The sequence below is a fragment of the Saimiri boliviensis genome, chromosome 11 (genome assembly GCF_048565385.1).
Source record: "Saimiri boliviensis isolate mSaiBol1 chromosome 11, mSaiBol1.pri, whole genome shotgun sequence".
NCBI lineage: Eukaryota > Metazoa > Chordata > Mammalia > Primates > Cebidae > Saimiri > Saimiri boliviensis.
The window spans coordinates 15,448,173-15,473,693 of record NC_133459.1 but is presented as its reverse complement, the minus strand read 5'-3'; the positions used below and the strand labels follow the sequence as shown (position 1 = coordinate 15,473,693).

General features: G+C 45.8%; 1 protein-coding gene across 1 annotated transcript in view; it reads left to right on the top strand.

The window, feature by feature from the left end:
- The window catches only part of SDHB (succinate dehydrogenase complex iron sulfur subunit B), a 36,406-nt gene extending 17,519 nt beyond the window's left edge, over positions 1-18,887 (top strand). The window contains exons 3-8 of the mRNA XM_039473647.2: positions 3,737-3,822; positions 8,483-8,619; positions 9,343-9,459; positions 13,310-13,411; positions 14,649-14,771; positions 18,682-18,887. Of these exons, the coding sequence (XP_039329581.1) occupies positions 3,737-3,822; positions 8,483-8,619; positions 9,343-9,459; positions 13,310-13,411; positions 14,649-14,771; positions 18,682-18,759 (643 nt within the window). The 3' untranslated portion in view covers positions 18,760-18,887. The remainder of the gene's footprint in view (positions 1-3,736; positions 3,823-8,482; positions 8,620-9,342; positions 9,460-13,309; positions 13,412-14,648; positions 14,772-18,681) is intronic.
- Positions 18,888-25,521: the final 6,634 nt, after the last annotated feature.

Genomic DNA, 25,521 nt, shown 5'->3' with positions numbered 1-25,521 from the left:
ATATTTGTATTTATATATGTAACACCCTGCTTACCTGGGAAAAAACCTCTATCAATACTGTTGAAAACAAACAAAAATTGTATTTCTATATACTAACAATGAACAATCCTAAAATGAAATTTAAAAACCATTTTGCAGCCAGGCGTGGTGGCTTATGACTGTAAATCCAGCACTTGGGCCAAGGCGGGCAGATCGCAGGGTCAGGAGATCAAGACCATCCTGGCTAACATGGTGAAACCCTGTCTCTACCAAAAATACAAAAAATTAGCTGGGCATGGTGGCAGCCCAGCTACTCAGGTGGCTGGGCAGCAGAATTGCCTGAACCCGGGAGGCCAGAGGTTGCTGTAAGCCAAGATCGCACCACTGCACCCCAGCCTGGGTGATAGAACGAAACTCCTTCTCAAAAAAAAAAAAAAAAAAAAAAAGCTATTTTGCATATAACAGTATCAAAAAGGAAATTCTTAGGAACAAATTATGGACAATGCAAAACTCTGTCTTTACAAAAAAAAAAAAAAAAAAAAAAAATAGCTGGGTGTGGTGGCCTGTGCCTGTAGTCCCAGCTACTTAGAGGCTGAGGTGGGAGAATCTTTTGAGCCTGGGCGGTTGAGGCTGCAGTTAGCTATGATTGCAACACTGCACTCCAGCCTGGGCGACAGAGTGAGACCCTGTGTCAAAAAAACAAATAAATAAAAAAGACTTATACACTGGGCCAGGCACAGTGGCTCAGACCTGTAATCCCAGCACTTTGGGAGGCCGAGGTGAGCGGATCACCTGAGGTCAGGACTTGAAGACCAGCCTGGCCAACATCATGAACCTGGTCAACATCGTGAAACCCCATCTCTACTAAAAATACAAAAATCAGCTGGGACCGGTGATGCGTGCCTGTGATTCCAGCTACCCCGGAGGCAGAGACAGAATTGCTTGAACCTGGGAGTCGGAGGTTGCAATAAGCCAAGATCATGCCACTGCACTCCAGCCTGGATGACAGAGTGAGACTCAGTCTCAAAGAAAAAAAAAAAGACTTAGACTGTAAAACATTGTTGAAAGAAATTTCAGAAGACCTAAATAAATGGAAAGACTTGCCATGTTTGTGGGTTGGAAGACAATGTTGCTAAGGAGGCAGTGGTCCCCAAATTGATTTCCGCATTCATAGCAATCCCTATCAAAATCCCACCTGCCTTTCTGGCAGAAGTTGACATTGATTCTAAAATTCTTGTAGAAATACAAAGGACCGCCGGGCGCGGTGGCTCAAGCCTGTAATCTCAGCACTTTGGGAGGCTGAGGCGGGTGGATCACGAGGTCAAGAGATCGAGACCATCCTGGTCAACATGGTGAAACCCTGTCTCTACTAAAAATACAAAACATTAGCTGAGCATGGTGGCACGTGCCTGTAATCCCAGCTACTCAGGAGGCTGAGGCAGGAGAATTGCCTGAACCCAGGAGGCGGAGGTTGCGGTGAGCCCAGATCGCGCCATTGCACTCCAGCCTGGGTAACAAGAGCGAAACTCCGTCTCAAAAAAAAAAAGAAATACAAAGGACCCAGAATATCAAACAATTTTGGTATCCATGTAAAATCTGAGAAAGTTTATGTTGTACACTTTAATGAGCCCAGCTTAAGGGGAGGGCTTTGACATTTTAATTTTTTTTCTCTGCCCAAGTATGATCTGCAGGATGACTTTTTAACTATAATTTGAAGTTTTTATAAGATGCAAATATTAGCCTTTGTAATGTAAAAAAACAAAGACTTCATCATCATTTAAAATATGCTAGGACAAGGACAGGTCATTAGAATAAAAAAGTAGCAACAAAACAGACTTCATTTTATCTAAGGTTCCAGTATTAAATATGGGAGAGAGGTATTACAAGAAGCAAAAGAGGATTTAGTCGGTGATTTGGGACAACTGATGAAGTTTTTGCAGTTTTGGGGGAGTAACTTTTAAAATTTTTTTAATAGAAAAAAATGTGTTTATCACACTCAGGAAGCACAGTGGTCTGTTTAGGCTTTAAAGTGATAGATAATGTCATGAAAGAAAAAATGGCCAACTTTATTAACGTAAACATTTAACTCATGTATGTTTAAAATTACATTACCAAAATAAGGAGTCAAATAGCAAATTACTATTGGTGGTGAAGGAGGAAGCAGAAATAGCAACAGATATAATATATGAAAGGCTCAGGTCATGAAAAAAAATTCCCAAGATCCTGGTAAACAGGCAAAGAACATGGACAGACTGAGTCTCTAGAATGAGTCCTCTGGAACAGCTTTGTGCAGGCAGGTGGTGGTCATCTATTTTATTCTCTGCTATATCTCCAGCATCTAGAACAGAACCTGGCAGAGTAGATGTTCAATAAATAATTGGGGGGCCAGGCGAGGTGGCTCACGCCTGTAATCTCAACACTTTGGGAGGCTGAGGCAGGCGGATCATGAGGTCAGGAGTTCGAGACCAGCCTGGCCAATAAGGAGGAACCCTGTCTCTACTGAAAATACAAAAAATTAGCTGGGCGTAGTGGCACACACCTGTAATCCCAGCTACTCAGTGACTGACGCAGGAGAATCACTTGAACCCAGGAGGTGGAGGTTGTGGTGAGCTGATATGTTACCGTTGCATCCAGCATGGATAACAAGAGCAAAACCCCATCTCAAAAAAAAAAAAAAAGAAGAAAGAAAAAATTACTGAGAGGAATGGGGCAGGTGTGGCAACCAGAAAACAGATTTATGGAGCACTTACTGTGTACCAGATACTATGAAAATTGCATCTTTTTATGTAATTTTCACAATAATCCTGTGCCATAAATACTAACTGACCTCTACAAAACTTCCATAGAATCACAGTCTCTACATGATGATTATTATAGTTAAATTATGACTTATGTATCAGATGCTGCTCTAAAGATCTCGTGGGTATTAACTCCAGCAGTCCCATGAGATTCGGGTGCTGCTCTCTGCACTCAATAGATGAAATGCTCAGGTGGAAATTAAATCATTTGCCTATAAGCTGGTAAGTGGCGCAGCCAAGGTTCAGACCAGGCTCTTGGCTGCCAGGCCCACACTCCAGGTCACAAGCCCAGGGATGCCACTACCCCTATATGTTCTAGGAGGCTCACAGTGATTTGATTAGGGGACTATGAGTGATTGGGTGTCTTTTATTCTCTGTACTACGCCTCCTGTTTTGGTTTCTTATTATTAATTACTAACTATTTAAATCTGTTGTCTAAATCCTAAAACTTAAACTAAAATTTGAAATAAATTATTTGGAAAAACTTTGCAGGGAGCTTCAGAATTAAAAAACAAAAACTTGGCCGGGCATGGTGGCTCACGCCTGTAATCCAAGCACTTTGGAGGCCAAGGCGGGCAGATCACCTGAGGTTGGGAGTTCAAGACCAGCCTGACCAAATGGTGAAACCCCGTCTTTAAAAAAAAAAAAAAAAACTAGGCGATTGTATGTAAGTTGTTTCATACTTGTTTACTACAAGATACTAACCAACATACTAGTCTACTACTACTTTAGCTTCTGTTCCCTAGAAATGTATTTGCACTGTGATCATCAAAGTAAAACTGTGCAGTACTTAAAATATGTAAGAATCTGCAAAGACAAAACTACGGAAAAAATTCTGAAGGTGACCTGAGAAGGCCAAATGGATAAGCTAATATATCCAGGTGTCTCCAATTATATTATGATAAAATGTAGGGAGATTGAACTTTACGTAAATACCACTGGATATTTTTCTTTGTTAGATGTGGCCCCATGGTATTGGATGCTTTAATCAAGATTAAGAATGAAATTGACTCTACTTTGACCTTCCGAAGATCATGCAGAGAAGGTGAGCATTTCATTCCTGTTGGGCTCCAGATACTGTGTTGTGGTCCTCCAAAGAGGCTTGGGCTGGCCAAAACTGATGGAAACATCTGGAAAACAGCTGCAGCTCTCTGCTGGGTGAACTTGCTGTGCGACCTAGTTCCTTTTCTTGGGTAAATGCATCCAAAAGTCTATCCATGGTGCAAGTTCTGGTTTCTAAGTTTACTTCCCTTTGGGAGCATTCTATCCTATGGTTACTGCGTCTGGCGGTCCCTGTGAGCTGCTGCATGCTGCAAGGCTTAGCTGGGATCTGCTGGCTGGCACCTTTCGGGCTACTGAGCTCTTTTATTAAGGGAGCAGTGGAGAGTCTATCTGGCACTTAGGCTTGTCCAGCAAGGTAGATGTGCGAGTCTCCCTCAGCTCCTAGCATGGTGTGTACTCAGTAGCTGTGTTCTGGATTGGTTGTGGCAGTGTCTCCCTCATCATGTGGTTACTTGTGCTGCTGGCACCACGTGAGCCCGTTTGAGGCGGTGGACAGACCAACATTTTCTACATCAATAGCAGTGTGTTTTCTGCATTAGAAAAATACAATTACTAGCCGGGCGCGGTGGCTCAAGCCTGTAATCCCAGCACTTTGGGAGGCTGAGGCGGGTGGATCACGAGGTCGAGAGATCGAGACCAGCCTGGTCAACATGGTGAAACCCCGTCTCTACTAAAAATACTAAAAATTAGCTGGGCATGGTGGTGCGTGCCTGTAATCCCAGCTACTCAGGAGGCTGAGGCAGGAGAATTGCCTGAACCCAGGAGGCGGAGGTTGCGGTGAGCCGAGATCGCGCCATTGCACTCCAGCCTGGGTAACAAGAGCGAAACTCCATCTCAAAAAAAAAAAAAAAAAAGAAAAATACAATTACTGATGATGGTATCATAGGGATATAAGTGTTTTTTTTTAATGTGAATTTAAGCAAAACAAATTAAAGAAAACTCCTCAAGAGATACTTTAAAGAAAAGTTGATTCAGGTGGTTCTCAGATGTGGCAGAAATTGCATGGGGTGCCATGAAGACCGACTGGCCCTGATGTCTGTGGAGCCAGACTGTGTGCCCAGCTCTGTTCTGTGCACTGTACATGAGGTAGATGTGTGTGCTTGTTATTTACCGTCAATTTAAAGGTGAGGCCCAAAGAGGGTGAGGGACTTCCACAAGGACACGTGGAGAGTGACTTGAGAGCCAGGAGTCAGCCAACGCTGTCAGACTACAGACTCTAGACTCCAGACCTGCTTGCTCAGGCACTGACTTGGCTTGGAACACCTGGGATAAAACCAAAGTAGAGAGTATCTTGGTTCTGTGAGGACACAGCTTTTTTCTAAGAGAACCTTAAAAAAAAGGAAAAGCCAGTATAGATACCGGCCCACCACTTTTTATCTGTTCTGCTGTGTATGTCAAGCATTTCAAGTCTTTTAAGACAGCTGTTTTTATTCAGCTAGTCTTATTTAGTGTTGCAAGTGCTGATGGATATTATGCTAGTTCGGCTGAGTCCTGCTGTTCAGGGAACATTCTTCGGCAATTACATCTGCCCATGTAAGTCCTGGCAACACAGGAAAGGTAGATGCTTTTGAGTAACCTTTCCCTGTAGGACCCTTTCAGAGCCCAAAGAACATAAGGTGCTACGCATCTGGACTAAAAGAAAAATGAGGCAGAATTGTATTAATTGCTACTCCTTTTTATTACCATCTGTTTTTCTTATTTTTTAATTCCCATTTTGTAAGAGAATTCCCAGGGGAGCCTTTTGGAGAGAAAGTTCATTGGATTTTTTTTACTTTTGTTTTTATTTTTTTTTTTTTTTTTTTTTTTTTTTTTTTTTTTTTGAGACGGAGTTTCGCTCTTGTTACCCAGGCTGGAGTGCAATGGCGCGATCTCGGCTCACCGCAACCTCCGCCTCCTGGGTTCAGGCAATTCTCCTGCCTCAGCCTCCCGAGTAGCTGGGATTACAGGCACGCACCACCGTGCCCAGCTAATTTTTTGTATTTTTAGTAGAGACGGGGTTTCACCATGTTGACCAGGATGGTCTCGATCTCTCGACCTTGTGATCCACCCGCCTCGGCCTCCCAAAGTGCTGGGATTACAGGCTTGAGCCACCGCGCCCGGCCCCATTTTATTTTATTTTTTAAGAGACAGGGTTTCACCATGTTGCCCAGGCTGGTCTCGAACTCCTGAGCTGAGGCAATCCGCCTGCCTCGGCCTCCCAAAGTGCAGGGATTACAGGCGTGAGCCACCACGCCTGGCCTTTTTTTTTTAATTTTTAGGCCATTTCTTGTCAAAGCAAACTGCTCTAATTGGATGCCAGTTTTGCATAAATGTACTGATAATATCCAGTCTCTTGGGGAACTCTAGGAGCATTTGCTTAAGACACATCTTTATGTTCTCTTACACTCTTATCAAGATTTACAGTAGAGGGAGAGAGTCTTACTGTCTTTTTTAGTCTTATGAAAGTGATAATGACTGGACGCAGTGGCTCACACCTATGATCCCAGTACTTCGGAAGGTCTAGGCAGTAAGCTAGCTTGAGGTTAGGAGTTCAAGACCAGTCTGGGAAACATAGACTCCCTTTCCATTTGAAAAAAAAAAAAAAAAAAAAGTGAGGCCTGGTACAGTGGCCCATGCCTATAATCCCAGCACTTTTTAGAGGCTGAGGCAGGCAGACCACAAGGTCAGGAGTTCCAGACCAGCCTGACCAACATAATAAAACCCCATCTCTACCAAAAATACAAAAAATTAGCCGGGCGTGGTGGCACACATCTGTAATCTCAGCTACTCAGAAAGCTGAGGCAGGAGAATTGCTTGAATCCAGGAGGCAGAAGTTGTAGTGAGCCAAGATCGCGCCACTGCACTCCAGCCTGGGCAACAAAGAGACTCCATCTCAAAAAAAAAAAAAAAGTGATAACCAGTGCAACTATCTCAAGCAGTCAGGTTTATCTGACCCAATGATCTTCAAAAAACAGCTTCAGAGAACTGGCACTAGAGGTTTAGATTACATAATCATTTTTAAACTCCAAAATGCCCAGGAAATTTCCGTATACAGGAAGTAGGTCCAGGCTAAGAAAATTCTCATGTCAGCGTCCTGGGTCAGCACCTTTTTTTGTTTAGTTTGCTTTGCTTTGCTCTAGTTTCACATTAGTTCATTATCCTTCTCTTTGGAAAGTCCATGCTGAGTCAGCTTTTTTGGGTTTCATAGCCCCGGAGTACCATGCTGCTTGTTTTTTGAAGACCATAGAAGAAGCCCTACCTCTGTCAAGTGTGGTGGCTCAGGCCTATAATCCTAACACAGTGAGAGGCAAAGGCAATAGAATTACTTGAGGCCATGCGTTAGAGATCAGCCTGGGCAATATAATGAGACCCCTGCTTTACCAAAAAAAATTTTTTTTTTTTTTTTTTTTGAGATGGAGCCTTGATCTCACCCAGGCTGGAGTGCAGGGGCGCAATCTCAGCTCACTGCAACCTTTGCCTCCGTGATTCAAGTGATTCTTCCACCTCAGCCTCCCGAGTAGCTGGGATTACAGGCACCCTTCACAACTTACATTTTTAGTAGAGATAGAGTTTTACCATGTTGGCCAGGCTGATCTTGAACTCCTGACCTCAAGTGATCCACCCACCTCAGCCTCCCAAAGTGCTGGGATTCCAGGTGTGAGCCACCACGCCCAACCTAAAAAAACTATTTCTAAATTTGCCGGGCATGGTAGTACATGCCTATAGTTCCAGTTACTCAGGAGGCTGTGGTGGGAGGATCGCTTGAGCCCAGAAGTTTGAGGCCAAAGTGAGCTACAGTGAGCTGTGACTGCGCCACTGCACTTCAGTCTGGGCGACAGAGGAAGACTCAGCCAAGAAAAAAAAAAGAGAAGAGCTGTCTCTTGAAATCTGTATCCAGGTCACCTCAACCTTAAGATAACCAAGACAATGTTGATTTATGTTACTTTTGTTTATTTTATCTGTTCGATTTGTGTTCAAATAACAATAGCTTTAAAAAACAGGCTTGACAGGTGTCCGGTGACAACTCCTGTGATCCCAGGGCTTTGGGAGGCCAAGGCAGGCAGATTGCTTGAGCCTAGCAGTTCATGTCCAGCCTGGGCAACATAACGAAACCCATCTCTACAAACCCCATCTCTACAAAAAATACCAGAAAATTAGCTGGGTGTAGTGGCCTGCTTTTGTAGGCCCAGCTACTTGGGAGGCTGAGGTGGGAGGATCACTTGAGCTTGGGTTGCGGGTTGCAGTGTCCAGCCTGAGCAACAGAGTGAGACCTTTTCTGTTTAAAAAGACAAAAAAGAAGAAAAAAGCAGAGGCTGATTTTTCTCTCAAAACACATGATGCATAGAGCTAGAACTGCTGTGGAAAATCCATGATGCCAGCAGCCCGCAGGCCCCTGGCCTCCTCCAGGACCATCCTTGGCATGTGGCTTCTAACCTCAAGGTTGCCACATGGTCAAAGCGGTTTTTGGAACTTAAGCTATTAGAACCACATTCAGGGCAGGAAGAAGGAGGGAAGGGAGAAAAGTCTACAGACACCTCCGAGAGAAGCATGTTCCGTGTCAGTGCTGCCCCTGATGGCAAAGCAAGGAGGACCCAGAAGAAAAGATTTGGGACAGGACTGATCTGGATATGGGTGAGGATGTGTTAAATGTGTGTCTCTTTCAGGCATCTGTGGCTCTTGTGCAATGAACATCAATGGAGGCAACACTCTAGCCTGCACCCGAAGGATTGACACAAACCTCGATAAAGTCTCAAAAATCTACCCTCTTCCGCATATGTATGTGATAAAGGATCTTGTTCCTGTGAGTTTCTGCATCTCTCTGGTTTTGTTTTCTTTTGCATGGTGGGCAGTGCTATATGTGTTATGCTATTAGTTCTTTAGGGCAGGATTTCTTTGAGTATTTAAGGTTCCCCTTCTAGTCAAATAGTAAACAGATGGGACTGTTTCCTATATTATGGCAAGAGGAGGACCACAGTGTCGCTGAGAGGTTAGGAAAATCCCCACATCTGAGCCAGTGTGGCCAGAGTTTAATTAAATAATTTGAATGGCAGAATATCAACACCTAGAAAATCCTCCAGCAGCTCATTTGGTTAGGTTTGTTTGAGAGTAACGGGGCACAGAATTTTAGAGTTGGAACATTCCCAAAAATGAATAATTTGGCCATAACTACAAAGAAATCATGTGGAAAATACCAGTTGGGAAAGCAACAGCTGTTTATGAGTTCTCCCTGAATTTCTCCCTCCTTTATATTTGACCACCTTTGCTAACATGGTGCTTTCAAGGGCAGAAAGGACTGTGGGATTGGAAAGTTTCCCAGGTAGGTGAAGGAGAGGTGTCCTAACCATGCTTAACATTGTGACCATTTCTCCTTTTGTAATCTTTGCATATATTCATGACAAAGGAAGAGAGTCTGGCTTCTGCCTGGCATAGAGTGGACGAGTAAGCATTGTCCAAGAAGTGGGGTAAATAAAGCTGAGGTAATGATGGAATCTGAGCCTTTTCTTCTTCTTCCTCTTAACCACAGGATTTGAGCAACTTCTATGCACAGTACAAATCCATTGAGCCTTATTTGAAGAAGAAGGATGAATCTCAGGGAGGCAAGCAGCAGTATCTGCAGTCCATAGAAGACCGTGAGAAACTGGTCATTAGTCCCTATTTATTGTTTTGATCTGAAGAATTTATTGCAGAGATGTTTGCCAGGAGTGTGGCTTGGCGGGGAACATGAGATGATGCAAGCCATTTAGTGGATTCTGGAAAGGAACTGGCACAAGGTTTGGGCACTCATCCTCTTAGGGCCAGGCAAGTAATGTGAACCCATGAATGGCCCGGAGTGGACCAAGGAGCTAGAGCCCCATGCCCTGCCTGCAAGAGTGGGTGGTTGCTGTGTTGCCAGTCCCTCTTTTTCTAAAGAAACTAGCATGTATATTGTCTGGGCTTTAAAAGGTGACCTCTAAGTCAGAACTGTTCTCTCAGTGGGGGCAGTGAAACGCGTATGCTGGCCAGTCATAACTGCCACCATCCTGCTTTACAAATGGAAGTGAAATGTTAATGGTGAAACTGAGCCATCAGTGTTCTTTGCTGACACCCATACTTCTGGTGACCTGTGGTGCAGGATTATTCCCAGCCTGCTCACTCTCTGGAAATTGCCATTCCTGTGTATAGGCTATAAAATCTTAAAGCGGAGGCATCTTTATCAAGTTTTCGGTCTTTCTTCTTCTACACTACTGTTACTCCTCCACGAAGAAGTCTTCTCTGATTTGCACCCTCCCTCCCTGCGTACTCGTGGACATGTAGGTAGGAAAGGAACCAAATGGAGACAGAGCCCCAACTGCAAGCCTGCGCGGGCCCAAGAGCAATGGCTGTGTCTTCTTCCTTTCTGGATCCCTAGGCCCTGGCACATGTTATTTTGTCAATAAATATTAGTTATGTAAATACTGTAAAAATATGTATAAATGAAAAAAGGCCAGATACAGTGGCACATGCCTATATAGTCCCAGCTACTCAGGAGGCCAAGGTAGGAAGATCACCTGAACCCAGGAATTTGAGAGTTTGAGGCCAGCCTGGGCAACATAGTAAGACTCTGTCTCTAAAACATATGTATACATATACATATATGAATATATGAAGAGGATATTTATATATGTATACATACATGAACATGTGAAAAGTAACAGTCGTATGAATGAGTAAATGAATTCTACCTTTTAAGACTTGATAAGTATTTAGCATCCTCTCCTGTTCCCCATAAAAATTTAAGAAAGGCAAGTCCAGCTGGGCTCAGTGGCTCATACCTGTAATCCTAGCACTTTGGGAGGCCAAAGTGGGCAGATCACTTGAGGTCAGGAGTTTGAGACCAGCCTGGCCAACATGATAAAACCTTGTCTTTACTAAAAATACAAAAATTAGCTGAGTTTGATGGCACACACCTATAATCCCAGCTACTTGGGAGGCCAAGGCAGGAAAATCACTTGAACCCAGGAGGTAGAGGTTGCAGTGAGCCAAGATCATGCCACTGCACTCCAGCCTGGGCACAGAGCAAGACTCCATCTCAGAAGAAAAGAAAAGAAAGGGGAGTCCTAGTAAGTGTGCCCAGTCTGTCACCATCGAGATGGTGCAGGTCAGCACAGTGGCCTGCAAGTCAGGGTAAACCTGGGTTGAGACTTCAGAGCCGTCCTTCTCAGGCTGCAGCTCTGCCCTCAGTTTTCACCTCCCCGGGAGTCTCGTGCGCCCCAGAGTCCAGGCTGAACCAGGCTCTCTGGCCCAACTAGTCCTCTTGCATTCCTAGGCAAGGCAGGTATGTAGCTAGTGAGCATCTCCCTGATGTGGAATTATTAAGGATTGAAGAGCTCCCTCAGCCTGTTTGGTTTTCTAGATACAAGTTGAGTATTCCTTATCCTAAATGCTTAGGTTTCGGTGTTTGGGGTTTCAGATGTTTACAGATTTCAGAATATTTGCCTTACATTTACCAGTTGAGCACCCCAAGTCCAATATCTGAAATCCATGCTCCAGTGAGCATTTCCTTTGAGCAGCATGTTGGTGCTCAAAAAAGTTCAGATTTTGCAGCATTTTGGATTTCAGATTTTCCTATTTGGGACACGCAACCTGTAATAGAAATTTGCTCATTTACAATCAAACATTTGTTTGACATTTTTTGCTTCCTTAAATTAGCATGATGAACTTAATAAATAATTGGAAAATATGGAGAAATTTATGTATGTATTTATTTTTAACTGGGCAGCCCCCAAACCAGAATAGATTCAGAGAGGCTCCATCATTTTTTAAATAAGCTATAATTTCCAGTCTGGGCAACATAGGGAGACTCTGTCTCTACAAAAAGTTTAAAACTTAGCTAGGCATGATGGTGTGCACCTAGAGTCCCAGCTGCTCAGGAGGCTGAGATGGGATGATTGCTTGAGCACAAGAGTTCCAGGCTGCAGTGAACTATGATCGTGTCACTGCACTCCAGCCTGGGGGACAGAACAAGACCCTGTCTCGAAAAAAAAAAAAAAAGAATCTATAATTTCACCACCAAAAGATAACCTCTGTTAATATTTACAATTGCCTTTGGTTTTTTGTTTATTACATCATATTTTTATGTAGCTGGGATCAAAATGGAAATATGCTTTTGTATCCTGGTTTTTTCACTTACGTTGTGAGCATTTTCTTCATGTTCTTACAATTCTTCATAAGCATTAACTTACACTTTGCTTTCTGCTGCTCCAGATGTATGCACTATGCGCTATAAAACCATTTCACTATTGCTGGACAATGATATTGTTTCCTATTTTTTACCGCTAGAAATAAGGCTAGATGAGGCCGGGCGTGGTGGCTCACGCCTGTAATCCAAGCACTTTGGAGGCCAAGGCAGGCAGATCACCTGAGGTCAAGAGTTCAAGACCAGCCTGACCAACATGGTGAAACCCTGTCTAAAAAAAGAAAAAAGAAATAAGGCTAGATGAACATCTTTATCCTTCCAGTTCTGCCCCAAAACATTTTAATTTCTTACTACAGATTTTTCTATGAGTGGGTTAAAGACTGTGACTTATTATTAAGGCTCTTAATCCTATGACCTGCCTTCTAGACCAGAGGGCCAGTTGACATGCCCACCAGCCATCTGAACATAACAGATTTGGTTGAAGACTCATAATTCAATCAAAACCATAGATTCTGTCTCATCTGTACTCATCTGTCACCTCAGGTGTCAGTGGGCCCCTTTCGTTTTGCTGCTTTTAATTCTGTAAACATTTCTGTTGTTTCCAAGCTCAGAAAGTCCAGTTAATGTTTAGCACTTGCTGGGCAGATTAAGCCAGTGTGGCAGGTGTGAAAGTGTAGGAAGCCAGAGCCAACTGCCAGGACCACATCCTGGTTCTGTTGCTTACAGTGGCACGTCCCTTGGCAAGTGGCCTAACTCACTCTCCATGCCTTCCTTCCTTACCTGTAAGTGGAACTTCCTGGTGCTCACCTCATAGGATTACTGTGATGAGCAGCTGACGAAAGCATGTAAGGCACAGGGCGCTCTGTCAGGATTGGCAGTGGCGGTCATTGGGATGGTGTTGATGTTCCCAGTAAAAACCTGAGGGCCCTTCTGCTGAGCCCAGGGCAGAAGCTGCTGTGGACTCCTGGTGCTTCAGCCCCCAGGCCTTTTGAATCTCTCCCCTCTTGACTGCATTGCAGCAAGTTGGAATTTGTGTGAGCTGTTTTTGTGTTCTTGTTTTCTATTTCTTTTTTAGACAAGTGAGAGGTTATTGTTTATTAAAGGGTAAGCGCACTATACGTGGACTTAACCCTGGGCAGATGTTTACATTGCACTTGCAAGATCTTTACTAATCTGCTAAATATCTGCAAATCACCCCTTGGATTTTGCCAAGAAAATTCACATGCAGGTAGGCACTTTGTTCATGCACTGACCCCAAAGGTCACATTTAATCGGCTGAAGACATGACAGAATCTCTCCCCTTACAAGCTCCTGACTCTCCTTTCTCCTCATACAGGATGGGCTCTACGAGTGCATTCTCTGTGCCTGCTGTAGCACCAGCTGCCCTAGCTACTGGTGGAACGGAGACAAGTATCTGGGGCCTGCAGTTCTTATGCAGGTAAGGCGCTCCTTAATTGCGTTAAGAGAAATTGAAACTCAAGCATCCAGAAGTCCAAGAGGACAATAGATTGCTATAAGCCAGCCCTTCTGAGGGTCCTGGTTTCCTTCATTGCCATCCAGTCCAAACAGGGTAATTGGTTGGATTGTACTCTCTTGGTTTCAGTAAGTCCGGGGCCTTGTGTACAAATTGCCTTTTTTTCAATGCAGTGAGAGTCATCCCAGGGGATAGCAAACCATGCCTTGTAGATGTTTAAAATGTATTTCCTGTGCCCCCGGCACTTACCCATTTGCCTGCGTGGTCGGAAGCTCCCCATCTCCATCTCATAGGATTTGTAACATGAGATTTGTAATGTGCAAGCAGGGGAGAAAGCAGTGTCTCTGAAGGGCAGCTGCCCAGCTATGAGGTAGGAAGCTGTTTCCCAGCTAATGAAAGCCTGGATTTAGGGGTTGCTTCGAAAGAAAATAGCATTAGTGTTCACTGCAAAGAAAGTCACTGTCTTTGTTCCCAGAAAGCTCGTGCCTTTAGATACATGCTTTTCATAGACTCTAAGCAACTCAAAAACCAACTTCTCATTTTTCATTTTCCCACAAAAAGAGAAGTTACAGGGTAGTGTGACCACATGAGCAATATTGATTCCCAGCCATGTAAAGATTGAACAATGAGGTACACTCATACTTGTCACTTTTACCAGCTGCTCCGAGTTGTTGAGGATGTAGAGGTCCTCCAAGTAACACTGCTAGAGCAGGCCCGTGGTCATGTGCTTAATTCATTTCAGCTTGCTGATCTCAGGCTGCTGAGAGGGCTGTGTGAATTCAAAAACTCATTAAGCAGGACAAATACTATCTGTAGACAGGTCTGTTAAATCATTCCTTAACTCAGAGACAGTGAGTCCCAGCATGGGTAGGTGCCACAAAGATAGATAAGAGGGTCATATGAAGTTCCTGCCTTCACTAGATCATAAGCTGGTTAGGAAGCTGTTGAGCAACATGAAATAATTAGGAGATGATGCCCAGCGTGTATAATTAAGCACCCGGGTACCAGGTGCAGTGTGGATCAAAGGTTTCCAGGGACCATTAATCAAGATTCCCTGAAAGATGGGCAAGAATTAAAGAGTGCGGAGATGAGGCATCTAAGCTGAGTGATTTCCTCTGTACTCCCAGAGCTTTGAGTTCAGCCAGTGTGCCACTGTGGCCTGTTGATTGGCAGCTCAGCTAATCAGTCCCTGGTTTTCCAGGCCTATCGCTGGATGATTGACTCCAGAGATGACTTCACAGAGGAGCGCCTGGCCAAGCTGCAGGACCCGTTCTCTCTGTACCGCTGCCACACCATCATGAACTGCACAAGGACCTGTCCCAAGGTATGTGAGGCTGGTGGCCCTCAGCTCTGCCTCAGAGCTGACACGCCAGAGGAAGCATGTGCTCACAAAGAGGTGACTGGCAGAGAGCAACCGTCATCATTTGAGATGGAAAGGGACCAGAGTGTACCTGTCCTCTCAGTGTCAGCCTAGGGGCTAGTTTGACTCTTAGTTGCAAGGAACAGACTAATTCGGGCCGCTTGAGAAGCAAGCTTTATTTGTAGGCTACACAGGGATGTTGTGGGAATTAAGGAATCCGTGAGCAGGTACCTGCATTCAGCCTGACTTCATAGGAAACAAAGCAAAAGCTGTCCGAATGCGGGCAGCTGTGAGGACTGGATTTCTTCTCCATTTCTTTCTTGTGATGTCAGCTGCTAATCTGCTCTGCTCTCTAGCAGCCTGTTCTTTCTCTCAGCTCTGTGGAGGTTTTTTCTGACTCAGCGCTTCAGCTTTCACTCCTCTTCCTGCTTGCATTTGCTCCTGCTTTTGGCTCACTCTGGCCTGAACCCTGTGGAGAGTCCAGAGACTCCTAGCGCACTTCCGGCTTCAGCCACCTATCATCTGCTCCCAGTGCTTTTTGGCACTGGTTCCTGAGAGGGCACACTTTGGCCCAGCTCAGCTTTTCATGCCTGCACATCAAAGGTCACAGCTGGCTACAGACTGGCTGCCCTTTGGTGCTGGCTCAGTCTGTTTTGTGGTACAATCACAGAATTTCACAGACTGGGTAATATTATAAAGAAGTTTTATTTGACACACAGTTTTAGAGGCTGGTGCCGGTGTCTGGCAAGAACCTTCATGCTGTATTACCCCATAGCAAAAGGCAGAAATTACAGGAGAAAGGGGGCCCAAGCTCATCCTTTTTTTTTTTTTTTGAGACAGAATTTCGCTCTTGTTGCCCAGGCTGAAGTCTGATGGCGCAATCTTGGCTCACCAAAGCATCTGCCTCCTAGGTTCAAGTGATTCTCCTGCCTCAGCCCCCTGAGTAGCTGGGATTACAGGCATGCTCCACCACACCCAGCTAATTTTATATTTTCAGTAGAGATGGAGTTTCTCTATGTTGGTCAGGCTGGTCTCAAACTCCCGACCTCAGGTGACCTGCCCGCCTTGTCATCCCTCCCAAAGTGCTGGGATTACATGCATGAGCCACCGTGCCCAGCCCTTCTCATACTTTTTTTTTAAGAGACAGGGTCTCACTCTGTTACCCAGGCTGCAGTGGCACAATCATAGCTCGCTGCAGCCTGGAACTCCTGGCCTTAAGTGATCTTCCTACCTCCTGTGTAGCTGGGACTACAGGCACACACCACTACACCTGGCTAATCCAAAGTCATCCTTTTATCAAGAATTTACTTCTGTGATAATGGCATTAATCCATTTGTGAGGGCAGAGCCTTCATAACCTAATCATGTCTTAAAGTTTCCACCTCTCAGTACTGTTGCATTAGGGATTAGGTTTTCAGCATATGAGTTTTTGGGGACACATTCAAACCATAGCAGGTATCAGCCCTGGTTCAGTCAGCCCTCGCCAGTGGGCAACGAAAGACCAGGGCTGTGTGGTTCAGAACATGGCTGCCCTCAACAGAGACTGTGGGCAAGTGATTTCACTTAAAAGTTGCAGTGAGTTGCTGGGCGCGGTGGCTCATGCCTGTAATCCCAGCACTTTGGGAGGCCGAGGCGGGTGGATCATGAGGTCAAGAGATCGAGACCATCCTGGTCAGCATGGTGAAACCCCGTCTCTACTAAAAATACAAAAAGTTAGCTGGGCATGGTGGCGCGTGCCTGTAATCCCAGCTACTCAGGAGGCTGAGGCAGGAGAATTGCCTGAACCCAGGAGGCGGAGGTTGTGGTGAGCCGAGATCGCACCATTGCACTCCAGCCTGGGTAACAAGAGCAAAAAAATTCCGTCTCAAAAAAAAAAAAAAAACCAAAAAAAATAGCCAGGCATGGTAGTGCACAACTGTAATCCCAGCTACTTGGGAGGCTGAGGCAGGAGAATCACCTGATCCCAGGAGGTGGAGGTTGCAGTGAGCCAAGATCATGCCACTGCACTCCAGCCTGGGTGACAGAGCAAGACGCCGTCTCAAAAAAAAAAAAAAAGACATGAATACTGGGCCTGTTAAGACAGAGACAGCGTCTTCAGTGGTGGGGCCTGGCTCGTGTATTTCTTCAGAAGCTCTGCAAGTGACTGAGTGGCATTCCTGGTCGCAAACCTGTGCATGGAGTGGGTGGGTGCAGCAGACAGCTGAGACAGCCAAGAACAGCTTCTCTGTGTCTTGCTCTCCCTTCTATAAAACAGGGCTGGAAATTGGGACTGAGATACTGACATAGGCTGATCATGAAACTGGAAGGGACTTGAAAACCATCAAGTTTAACCCCCTTGTACAGATGGGAAAATTGAGCCCCAGGTGGGGAGGGGAGTTACTCACCCAAGGTCACTGTCAGGTCAGTGGGAAGGTAAGACTGGAGTTAGGCCATCTGCCTCCCAGTCCAATGCTCTTTCTTCCTGTATGGCTTGGATACACTCCTGTGTACTGACCTTCTAAGTCTAAACACCCTTACTGACCCTGTGGGGACCAGAAATACGCAGGTGGTTCCAGATTCAGAAGGATATACAGTGAAAAGTCTCCCACCCACTTCACCCAGCCACCTCCCTGGAAGCAGTGATGCTGTCTGATTCTTGTGTGAACGTCAGAAGTATTTTATGCTGCACACAAATGCATATGTGTTCTTTTCTGCCTTTTTTATATCACTGTCATCTGTATTTTTTCACCCAGTGTATTTTGGAGATTATCCCATGTCAGTATATGAAGACTGTCTTTTTTTTTTTTTTTAGAGACAGGGTTTCACCACGTTAGCCATGTTAGTCAGGATGGTTTCGTGGTTTCAATCTCCTGACCTCCTGATCCACCCGCCTTGGCCTCCCAAAGTGCTGGGATTACAGGCATGAGCCACCACGCCCAGCCTGAAGAGTATCTTTTTGACCAGCCTTTTTGACAATAAAGTGATATCCCATCTGTACAAAAAAAAAAATTAATTAGCCAAGTGTGGTGGCACGCACCTGTAGTCCCAGCTACTTGGGAGGCTGAGGCCGGGGGATCACTTGAGCCAGGAGTTCCAGGCCACAATGAACTATAGTCACACTTCAGCCTGGGTGACAGAGCAAGACCCTGTCAAAAAAAAAAGTATCTTCTTTCTCTTCTTCTTTCAAGATCTCTTTTCTTTCTTTTTTTTTCTTCTTTCCACAACACTTTTTTAGGGGGTTAGACTTACTTTCTAAAATGAGAGGAACCTCAGGTAAGTCCTTGTCTCATTTTGCCAAGTACTTGTTTGTCTACCTTCCTACTTCAGTGAAGCTGGCATTCAGTGTGTTTAATTATTATACCTCCTGCAAAGCAGATGTCAGCAGCCGTAGAGGCAAACTGCAGCTAATACCAATGGTACTGGCCAACTGAACTCATCATGGTGGTTACAAAGGGTTAATAGAGAAGGTTGTTTCTTCCACATACCGTTGAGAGCTGGTATATGCTGATTTCTGCTGCTGCCGGTTTAATAATAATAGTGATAATGTGAAATATTTCAAGATGTCTGGCTGATTTTGGCATTGGCCTGTAGTCCTAGAAGAGACACTATCCTAGGTGTCTGAGCAGTCCGAGAGTGCAGCTCTGCTCTGGGCCTGTTTGCCTGTCACACCAGTAAGAATTCATGGCAGAGCTCTTGCCAGAGGGAGCTGACCATCTTTAAATGTCAAAAAAGGTAGACAGAAGAAGAGAGTCCTTAGCGTAGCCCCTGTGGTTTTGAGAGACTTGATTTGCATTCACCTTGCTTTGACACTGAACCAGCCGAGGAAGGAGATTGACCCAGGATTTGGGGCTTTCCCATTCAGTTTCAGTTACCATTTTCTCTTCTCTGTTTTCAAGGGTCTGAATCCAGGGAAGGCTATTGCAGAAATCAAGAAAATGATGGCAACCTATAAGGAGAAGAAAGCTTCAGCTTAACTGTTTCCATGCTAAATATGACCCGTACCCAGCTCAGAGCTGAACATAATTTATGTCTAATTTGAGTTCTTTAAAGATCTTGGTTTTCCATGAATATAGCATGTATAATAAAAATTTTAAGAAATAAATGTTATTCTACTTTATTAACAAAAAAAAAAAAAAAATGAAGCCTGTTCCTTTACTTGCTGCAGGGGAATGTGAAGGTGCCAGGAGTCCTTGTCCTTGAAGGGATGGATGGGGTTCCAGAGCTGAGCGGGGGTGGGGGGACCCTTGCTGGAAGGAATTGATGAGACATGGAAGTGACATCAGGCAGGGCCTGGGCTTGTTCCCAGCTTTGCGGCTCACCAGCTGGACAACCTGGGACAAGTTCCTTCGCCTCTTCACTGCTCCAGTTGCCCCTCTGTGAAATGGGATCCATAATTGTGCCTACTCCATTCACCTGGTAGGAGAATGCCGGGCACTTACTCTGAACGCTCAGTTAATGTTAATGTTCTATATCATCCCAGTTTCTATAGTATTCAGTACCAGAATTCCTGAAAAGCAAATTTGGTAAGTCTTTGGATAGGTTGGCAAAGCCAGGTTTGCGATTCCTCCAGCACAGATCAATGACCCTGATCAGCTGTGAATCCAGGTAGTTCCACAAAAGACCCTGAGGGGCCTCTCACTGCAAACATGAACTTCGTAGCACTGCTGCTATGGCTGGGATGCTCAATGCACAGCAGTAACACTCATTTAAAAAGCAGTGTAGACCGGCTGCAGTGGCTCATGCCTGTAATGCCAACACTTCGGGAGGCCAAGGTGAGTGGACCATTTGAAGTCAGGAGTTTGAGACCAGCCTGGCCAACGTGGTGACACCCCATCTCTACTAAAAATACAAAAATTAGCCAGGCATTGGTGGTGCACACCTGTAATCCCAGCTACTTGGGAGACTGAGGCAGAAGAATCTCTTAAGCCTTGGGAGGCACAAGTTGCAGAGACCGAGATCACACCACCACACTCCAGTCTGGGCAACAGAGACTCCACAGACACACACACACACATACACAAAAAAGCAATGCCAAAAAAGGGGAAAGGGGCTTGGCACAGTGGCTCACACCTGTAATCCTAGCACTTGGGAGGCCAAGGCAGGCAGATCACAAGGTCAGGAGTTCAAGACCAGCCTGGCCAATACAGTAGAAACCCATCTCTACTGAAAATACAAAAATTAGCCAAGTGTGGTGGTACACCCCTGTAGTCCCAGCTACTCAGGAAGCTGAGGGAGAAGAATCGCTTGAATCCCTTGAACTTGGCAGGCGGGTGTTGCAGTGAGCCAAGATCGCACCACTGCACTCCAGCCTGGGTGACAGAACAAGATTCTGTCTCAAAAAAGAAAAAGAAAAAAAAAAAAAATGGGGGGGAGGGGGAAGTAAAAGTGGAAGCTCCTCTAAATTTATCCCGTTGATAGCTTATACATTTCCTTCCACATCCTATGTTATTACAAATATGCAGCATATATAATACTTTTCCCCCTTCAAAAGTAAGGTACCACAGAGCCAGGATCTGTGGCATGCGCCCCTAATCCCAGCTATTCAGGAGGCTGGGTTGGGAGTATCAAGTGAGCCCAAGATGTTGGGGCTATGGTTTGTCATGAGTGTACCTGTGAATAGCTACTGCACCCCAGCCTGGAGACACCATCCCTAAAAAAAAAAAAAAAAAAAAAAAAAAAAAAAAAAAAAAACACCTGGCACAGTGGCTCACACCTGTAATCCTAGCACTTCGGGAGGCCAAAGTGGGAGGATTGCTTGAGACCAGGACTTCAAGATCAACCTGGCCTACACAGTGAGACCCTGTCTCTTTTTTAAAATATATAAAAAGATTTTGCCAGGCACAGTGGCACATGCCTATAGTCCCAGCTACTTGGGAGGCTGAGGCTGGAGGATCACTTGAGCCCAGGAGTTCTGGGCTGTAGTGTGCTGTGCCAATCAGGTGTCCACACTAAGTTCGGCATCAATATGGTGACCTCCTGGGAGCGGGGGACCACCAGGTTGCCTAAGGAGGGGTGAACCAGCCCAGGTTGGAAACAGAGCAGGTCAAAACCCTGGTGCTGATCAGTAATGGGATCCCGCCTGTGAATAGCCACTGCACTCCAGCCTGGGCAACAAAGTGAGACCCCATCTCTTAAAAAATAAAATAATTTTTTAAATAAGACTTTTAAAAATAGGGTACCTTATAGTCTACTAGCAGCTTTCTATTTTTACCTCACAATATAGAAGGGACTTCAGTACTAATAAAGACCTACCTTAATCTGTGTGCAGGTAACATTTTTTGGAACTGCTGCTTAAGAGCACTGTGGCATGAGTGTGCCCTTACTTAAGGAAACCCCTGCTACAGCACATTTGGGTGGTCCCTATTCACCTTTTCACCCAAGGCTGCTTTTTTAAGTTGTAGCTGGAAACCTCTGGATCACCCAGAAAACAAAGGCTTCACGCATCCTGAGGCAAGCAGCTGAGAAAACATCTGACTCACCTAGAATGAGCCTTAATGAGCATTTCTGGCTTAAAAAGAGTTGACTAAACATGCATTCATCTCAGGCATTATAGAAGGTGAGGTGCTGGGGACAAGGATGAACAAGATTTGTCCCCTGCCTGCCACTTGGGAGCCAAGGTCACAAAGGAAAAAGGAACTAACATCAGAAATGTCGAGAACAGGGCCAGCTGCCCTTCACTACAGCATCTCGGAATTCTTGACCACCTCAGTGAGACACACTGTACACAGCCTGTAGCGTTGAAGCTTAAGATTCTAGAGTGCAGCCGGCTTCTTGAAAGACAGTGGGGCTGGGCGCGGTGGCTCACATCTGTAATCCCAGTTCGAGACCAACTTGACCAACACAGTGAAACCCTGTCTCCACTAAAGACACACAAAAAATTAGTCGGGCATGGTGGTGCACACCTATAATCCCAGCTATTCAGGAGGCTGAGGCAGGAGAATCCCTTGAATCCGGGAGGCGGAGACTGCAGTGAGCCAAGATCAAGAAAAGAAGGGAGGGAGGGAGGGAAGAAGGAAGAAAGGAAGGTGGAATCCGAACTGCAGGCCATGTCTGTGGATAGCTTCTGTTCCCCAGCTCAGACCTAATGGCTTTCTGTCAGCCTGTGAAAAGGTCACATTCCTTGGATTCATGGATAATTTGACTTGGCTTCTAATCTCCAGATCTGTAGGGAAAGATGGATTTTTCTTATGAATGACTTTTTTTTTTTCTTTCGGAGTCTCACTGTGTCACCCAGGCTGGAATGCAGTGGCACCGTCTTGGCTCACTGCAACCTCTGCCTCCGAGGTTCAAGCAACTCTCCTGCCTTAGCCTCCAGAGTAGCTGGGATTACAGGCACACTCGCCACACCTGGCTAATTTTTTTTTTTTTTTTTTTTTTTTTTTTTTTTTTTTTTTTTGAGACAGAGTTTCACTCTTGTTACCCAGGCTGGAGTGCAATGGCACGATCTCGGCTCACCGCAACCTCCGCCTCCTGGGTTCAAGCAAAATTCTCCTGCCTCAGCCTCCTGAGTAGCTGGGATTACAGGCACGTGCCACCATGCCCAGCTGATTTTTAGTATTTTTAGTAGAGACGGGGTTTCACCATGTTGACCAGGATGGTCTCGATCTGTTGACCTCGTGATCCACCCGCCTCAGCCTCCCAAAGTGCTGGGATTACAGGCTTGAGCCACCGTGCCCGGCTAATTTTTGTATTTTTAGTAGAGATGGGGTTTCACCATGTTTGTCGGGCAGGCTGATCTCTAACTCCTGTCCTTAAGCGATCCTGACTTCCCGAAGTGCTGAGATTACAAGTGTGAGCCGGCATGCCCAGCTTCTCATGAATGGTAAAGATGGGTCCGCCACTACTGATAAGAGGCAGAGTATATTTTAGTTTGGGAGCTGCCACTCCATCAACCCAACGTCATCAGAGGTTGGGTTGACTCTCATAGTCACTCTCTTGCAGTTGAACTCAAACTAAATTGGTATATGTTATCAACTGATAGTTTAATTTACTGCTTAATCTTTCATTGAATTGGAAGCAAATATTCAACTGTAACAGTCACAAAGGCTTTTCCAGGAAAACTGCAGACCTGTGCGGGGAACAGTATTTTGCTGTTCATGCCACTTCTGTGCTATAAGAAAATACTTCCAGCTTGGCCCTGTGGCTCATGCCTATAATCCCAGCACTTTGGGAGGTGGGAGGATTGCTTGAGCCCAGGAGTTAGAGGCTGCCTTGAGGTATGATTGTGCCTCTGCACTCTAGCCTGGATCACAGAGCCAGAACCTGTTTCTAAAGAAATTAAAAATAGGCTGGGCATGGTGGCTTATGCCTGTAATCCCAGCTACTCCAGAGGCTGAGGCAGGAGAATTGCTTGAACCCAGGAGGCAGAGGTTGCAATGAGTGGAGATTGCGCCACTGCACTCCAGCTTGGGTGACAGAGCTAGACTCCATCTCAAAATAAAAATAGTGTTTCTTAGGACTGAAGCCAGACATCTCTTCTTACCTAGCTCTGGACATGTTGAACATCTGTGACTCTCTTTTCCTATCTGTAAAATGGGAATTAGCAGCATTCCCCTCTCAGAATTGTGGTTGAAGTCTAAATAAGAGTAAATGTGAAAGCATCTTGCCTATAATAGTGCAAATGCTCCATAAACTCAAGTGAACGGATTTGGCTCTCTAGTGAATGCTGGGAGGCTGCAAGATTAATTCCTTCCCAGCCCTCTGGAGTTGACAACTGGCATATTTCTGACATGACTGGCCAGAGCTAGAGGCCTCCCTAATGGGAGGATGATTTTTCCACGCAAGGCTAATATTGCTTATTTCTCATCTCTCTCGTCACACTGACTGCTCAGGGCAGGGAGGGACTCCTATTGCTCAAATTCCTTACAGGGCCCTTCCCTGCCTGGCCCGTGGATAACTACCACACAAAGTGCTGAAACTCAGCCAGGCACAGTGGCTCACTCCGGTAATCCCAGCACTCTGGGAGGCCGAAGTGGATCTCAAACCCAGGAGTCCGAGACCAGCCTGGGTAACATGGCAAACCCCATCTCTACAAAAAGAACAGAAAAATCAGCTGGGCACGGTGTAATCCCAAAGTGCTGGGATTACAAGCATGAACCACCACACCCAGCCCGCTCTGATTTTATGAAGCCTCTAATCCAGTGCCAGGATCTATATTGCTCACTTGTAGTCCCAGCTATTCAGAAGGCTGAGGTGGGAGGATCACTTGAGCCCAGGAGGTTGAGGCTGCAGTGAGCTAAGATCGTGCCACTGCGCTCCAACCTGCGCAGCAGAGAGATCCTGTCTCAAAAAAAAAAAAAAAAGTTGAATCCTCACTTTACTTCGTATCTAGACAGCCGTAATCCTACCAACAGGGTTTGTTACTAGGTGAAAAATCCTCTTTTGTTGCAAAAATCTAGTGAAACTAGAGAAATTGAAAAGTAAGGCAATGCTCTGGAATAAATTGGCCCAAATTACTGATTTCTCAAGCTTTTTGTCACTGGGGCCAGGCCTATTATGCCCTCTGCATGGGCTCCCAAGACAGCCACAGCCTTGAAGGAAAGCCATTCAATAGGTTCCAGCCCGTGTGGGACTGGAAACTTCAGACACGGTTATCCAGGGAGAGAGTCTGGCTCTCAGACTGCCTAGATGACCCCACAGCAGGAGCCATTTCCTCAAAGGTAACCCTGAGCAGATGGCAGGGCCTCCCACATCCTCTGTGGTTTGGAAGGAAGCTTCCTCTGGCCTCCTGCCTCATTAAGGAGAAGACATGAGCTGCAGATGCGGCTCCTTCCCAGCTGGCTCAGGAACTAGAGCCCCTTTAAGGCTAGGCAGACTTAGCAATAAAAAGAATGAAGGGGGCACCCGTGCAAGGCAGTCCCCCGTGCTGTCACCAAGCCCTCTGCTTTTATTTAATTTTATTTATTTATTTTTAATTGTTATTGTTATTTTGAGAGAGGAAGTCTCACTCTGTCGCCCAGGCTGGAGTGCAGTGGCACGATCTCGGCTCACTGCAACCTCTGCCTCCCAGGTTCAAGCGATTCTCCTGCCTCAGCCTCCCGAGTAGCTGCGATTACAGGCGCACACCACCAGAAGTGGCTAATTTTTGTATTTTTAGTAGAGACGGGGTTTCGCCACATTGGCCAGGCTGGTCTTGAACTCCTGACCTCAGGTGATCCACCCGCCTCAGCCTCCCAAAGTGCTGGGGTTACAGGCATGAGCCACCGTGCCTGGCCCCCTCTGCTTTTATGAAGCCTCTAATCCAGTGCCAGGATCTAAAGAAAACAACTGGCTTCTACCAAGTTCCTGCCATCTCATTTCATCCTCTCCACGGCTTCCATTTGGTACATGAGGGGAGGGAGCGGCTTAGAGAGGGAAAATAACTTTTTAAAGCTCACACAGCTAGAAAGCAACTCATGCATGCAACCGTGTCTTTCTGATGCCAGAGCCCAGCCCCTTGCCGCGGCACCATACTACCTCTTGCCAAGGCCACCTGAGCCAGCCATTTCCAAACGCAGCCTTCCTGCTGCCCTGGGGACTGGGTTCCTGCCAGGAATTGGGCTGAACCCAGGGGGAGGTCATGGGGGCTCTGACAAGTTAAGTAGCCGGCCTCCCCTGGAAATGCCACTCGAAGATGAAACAACTCTTGTCACCTGACCCAAGGAGGCCAGTCCATGCCACAGGTGGTCCATGGGAATGGCCCCCAACCAGCTGGTGCAGGCAGCCTGCCCCAGCTGAGTAAATGGCTCCGCAGGTCC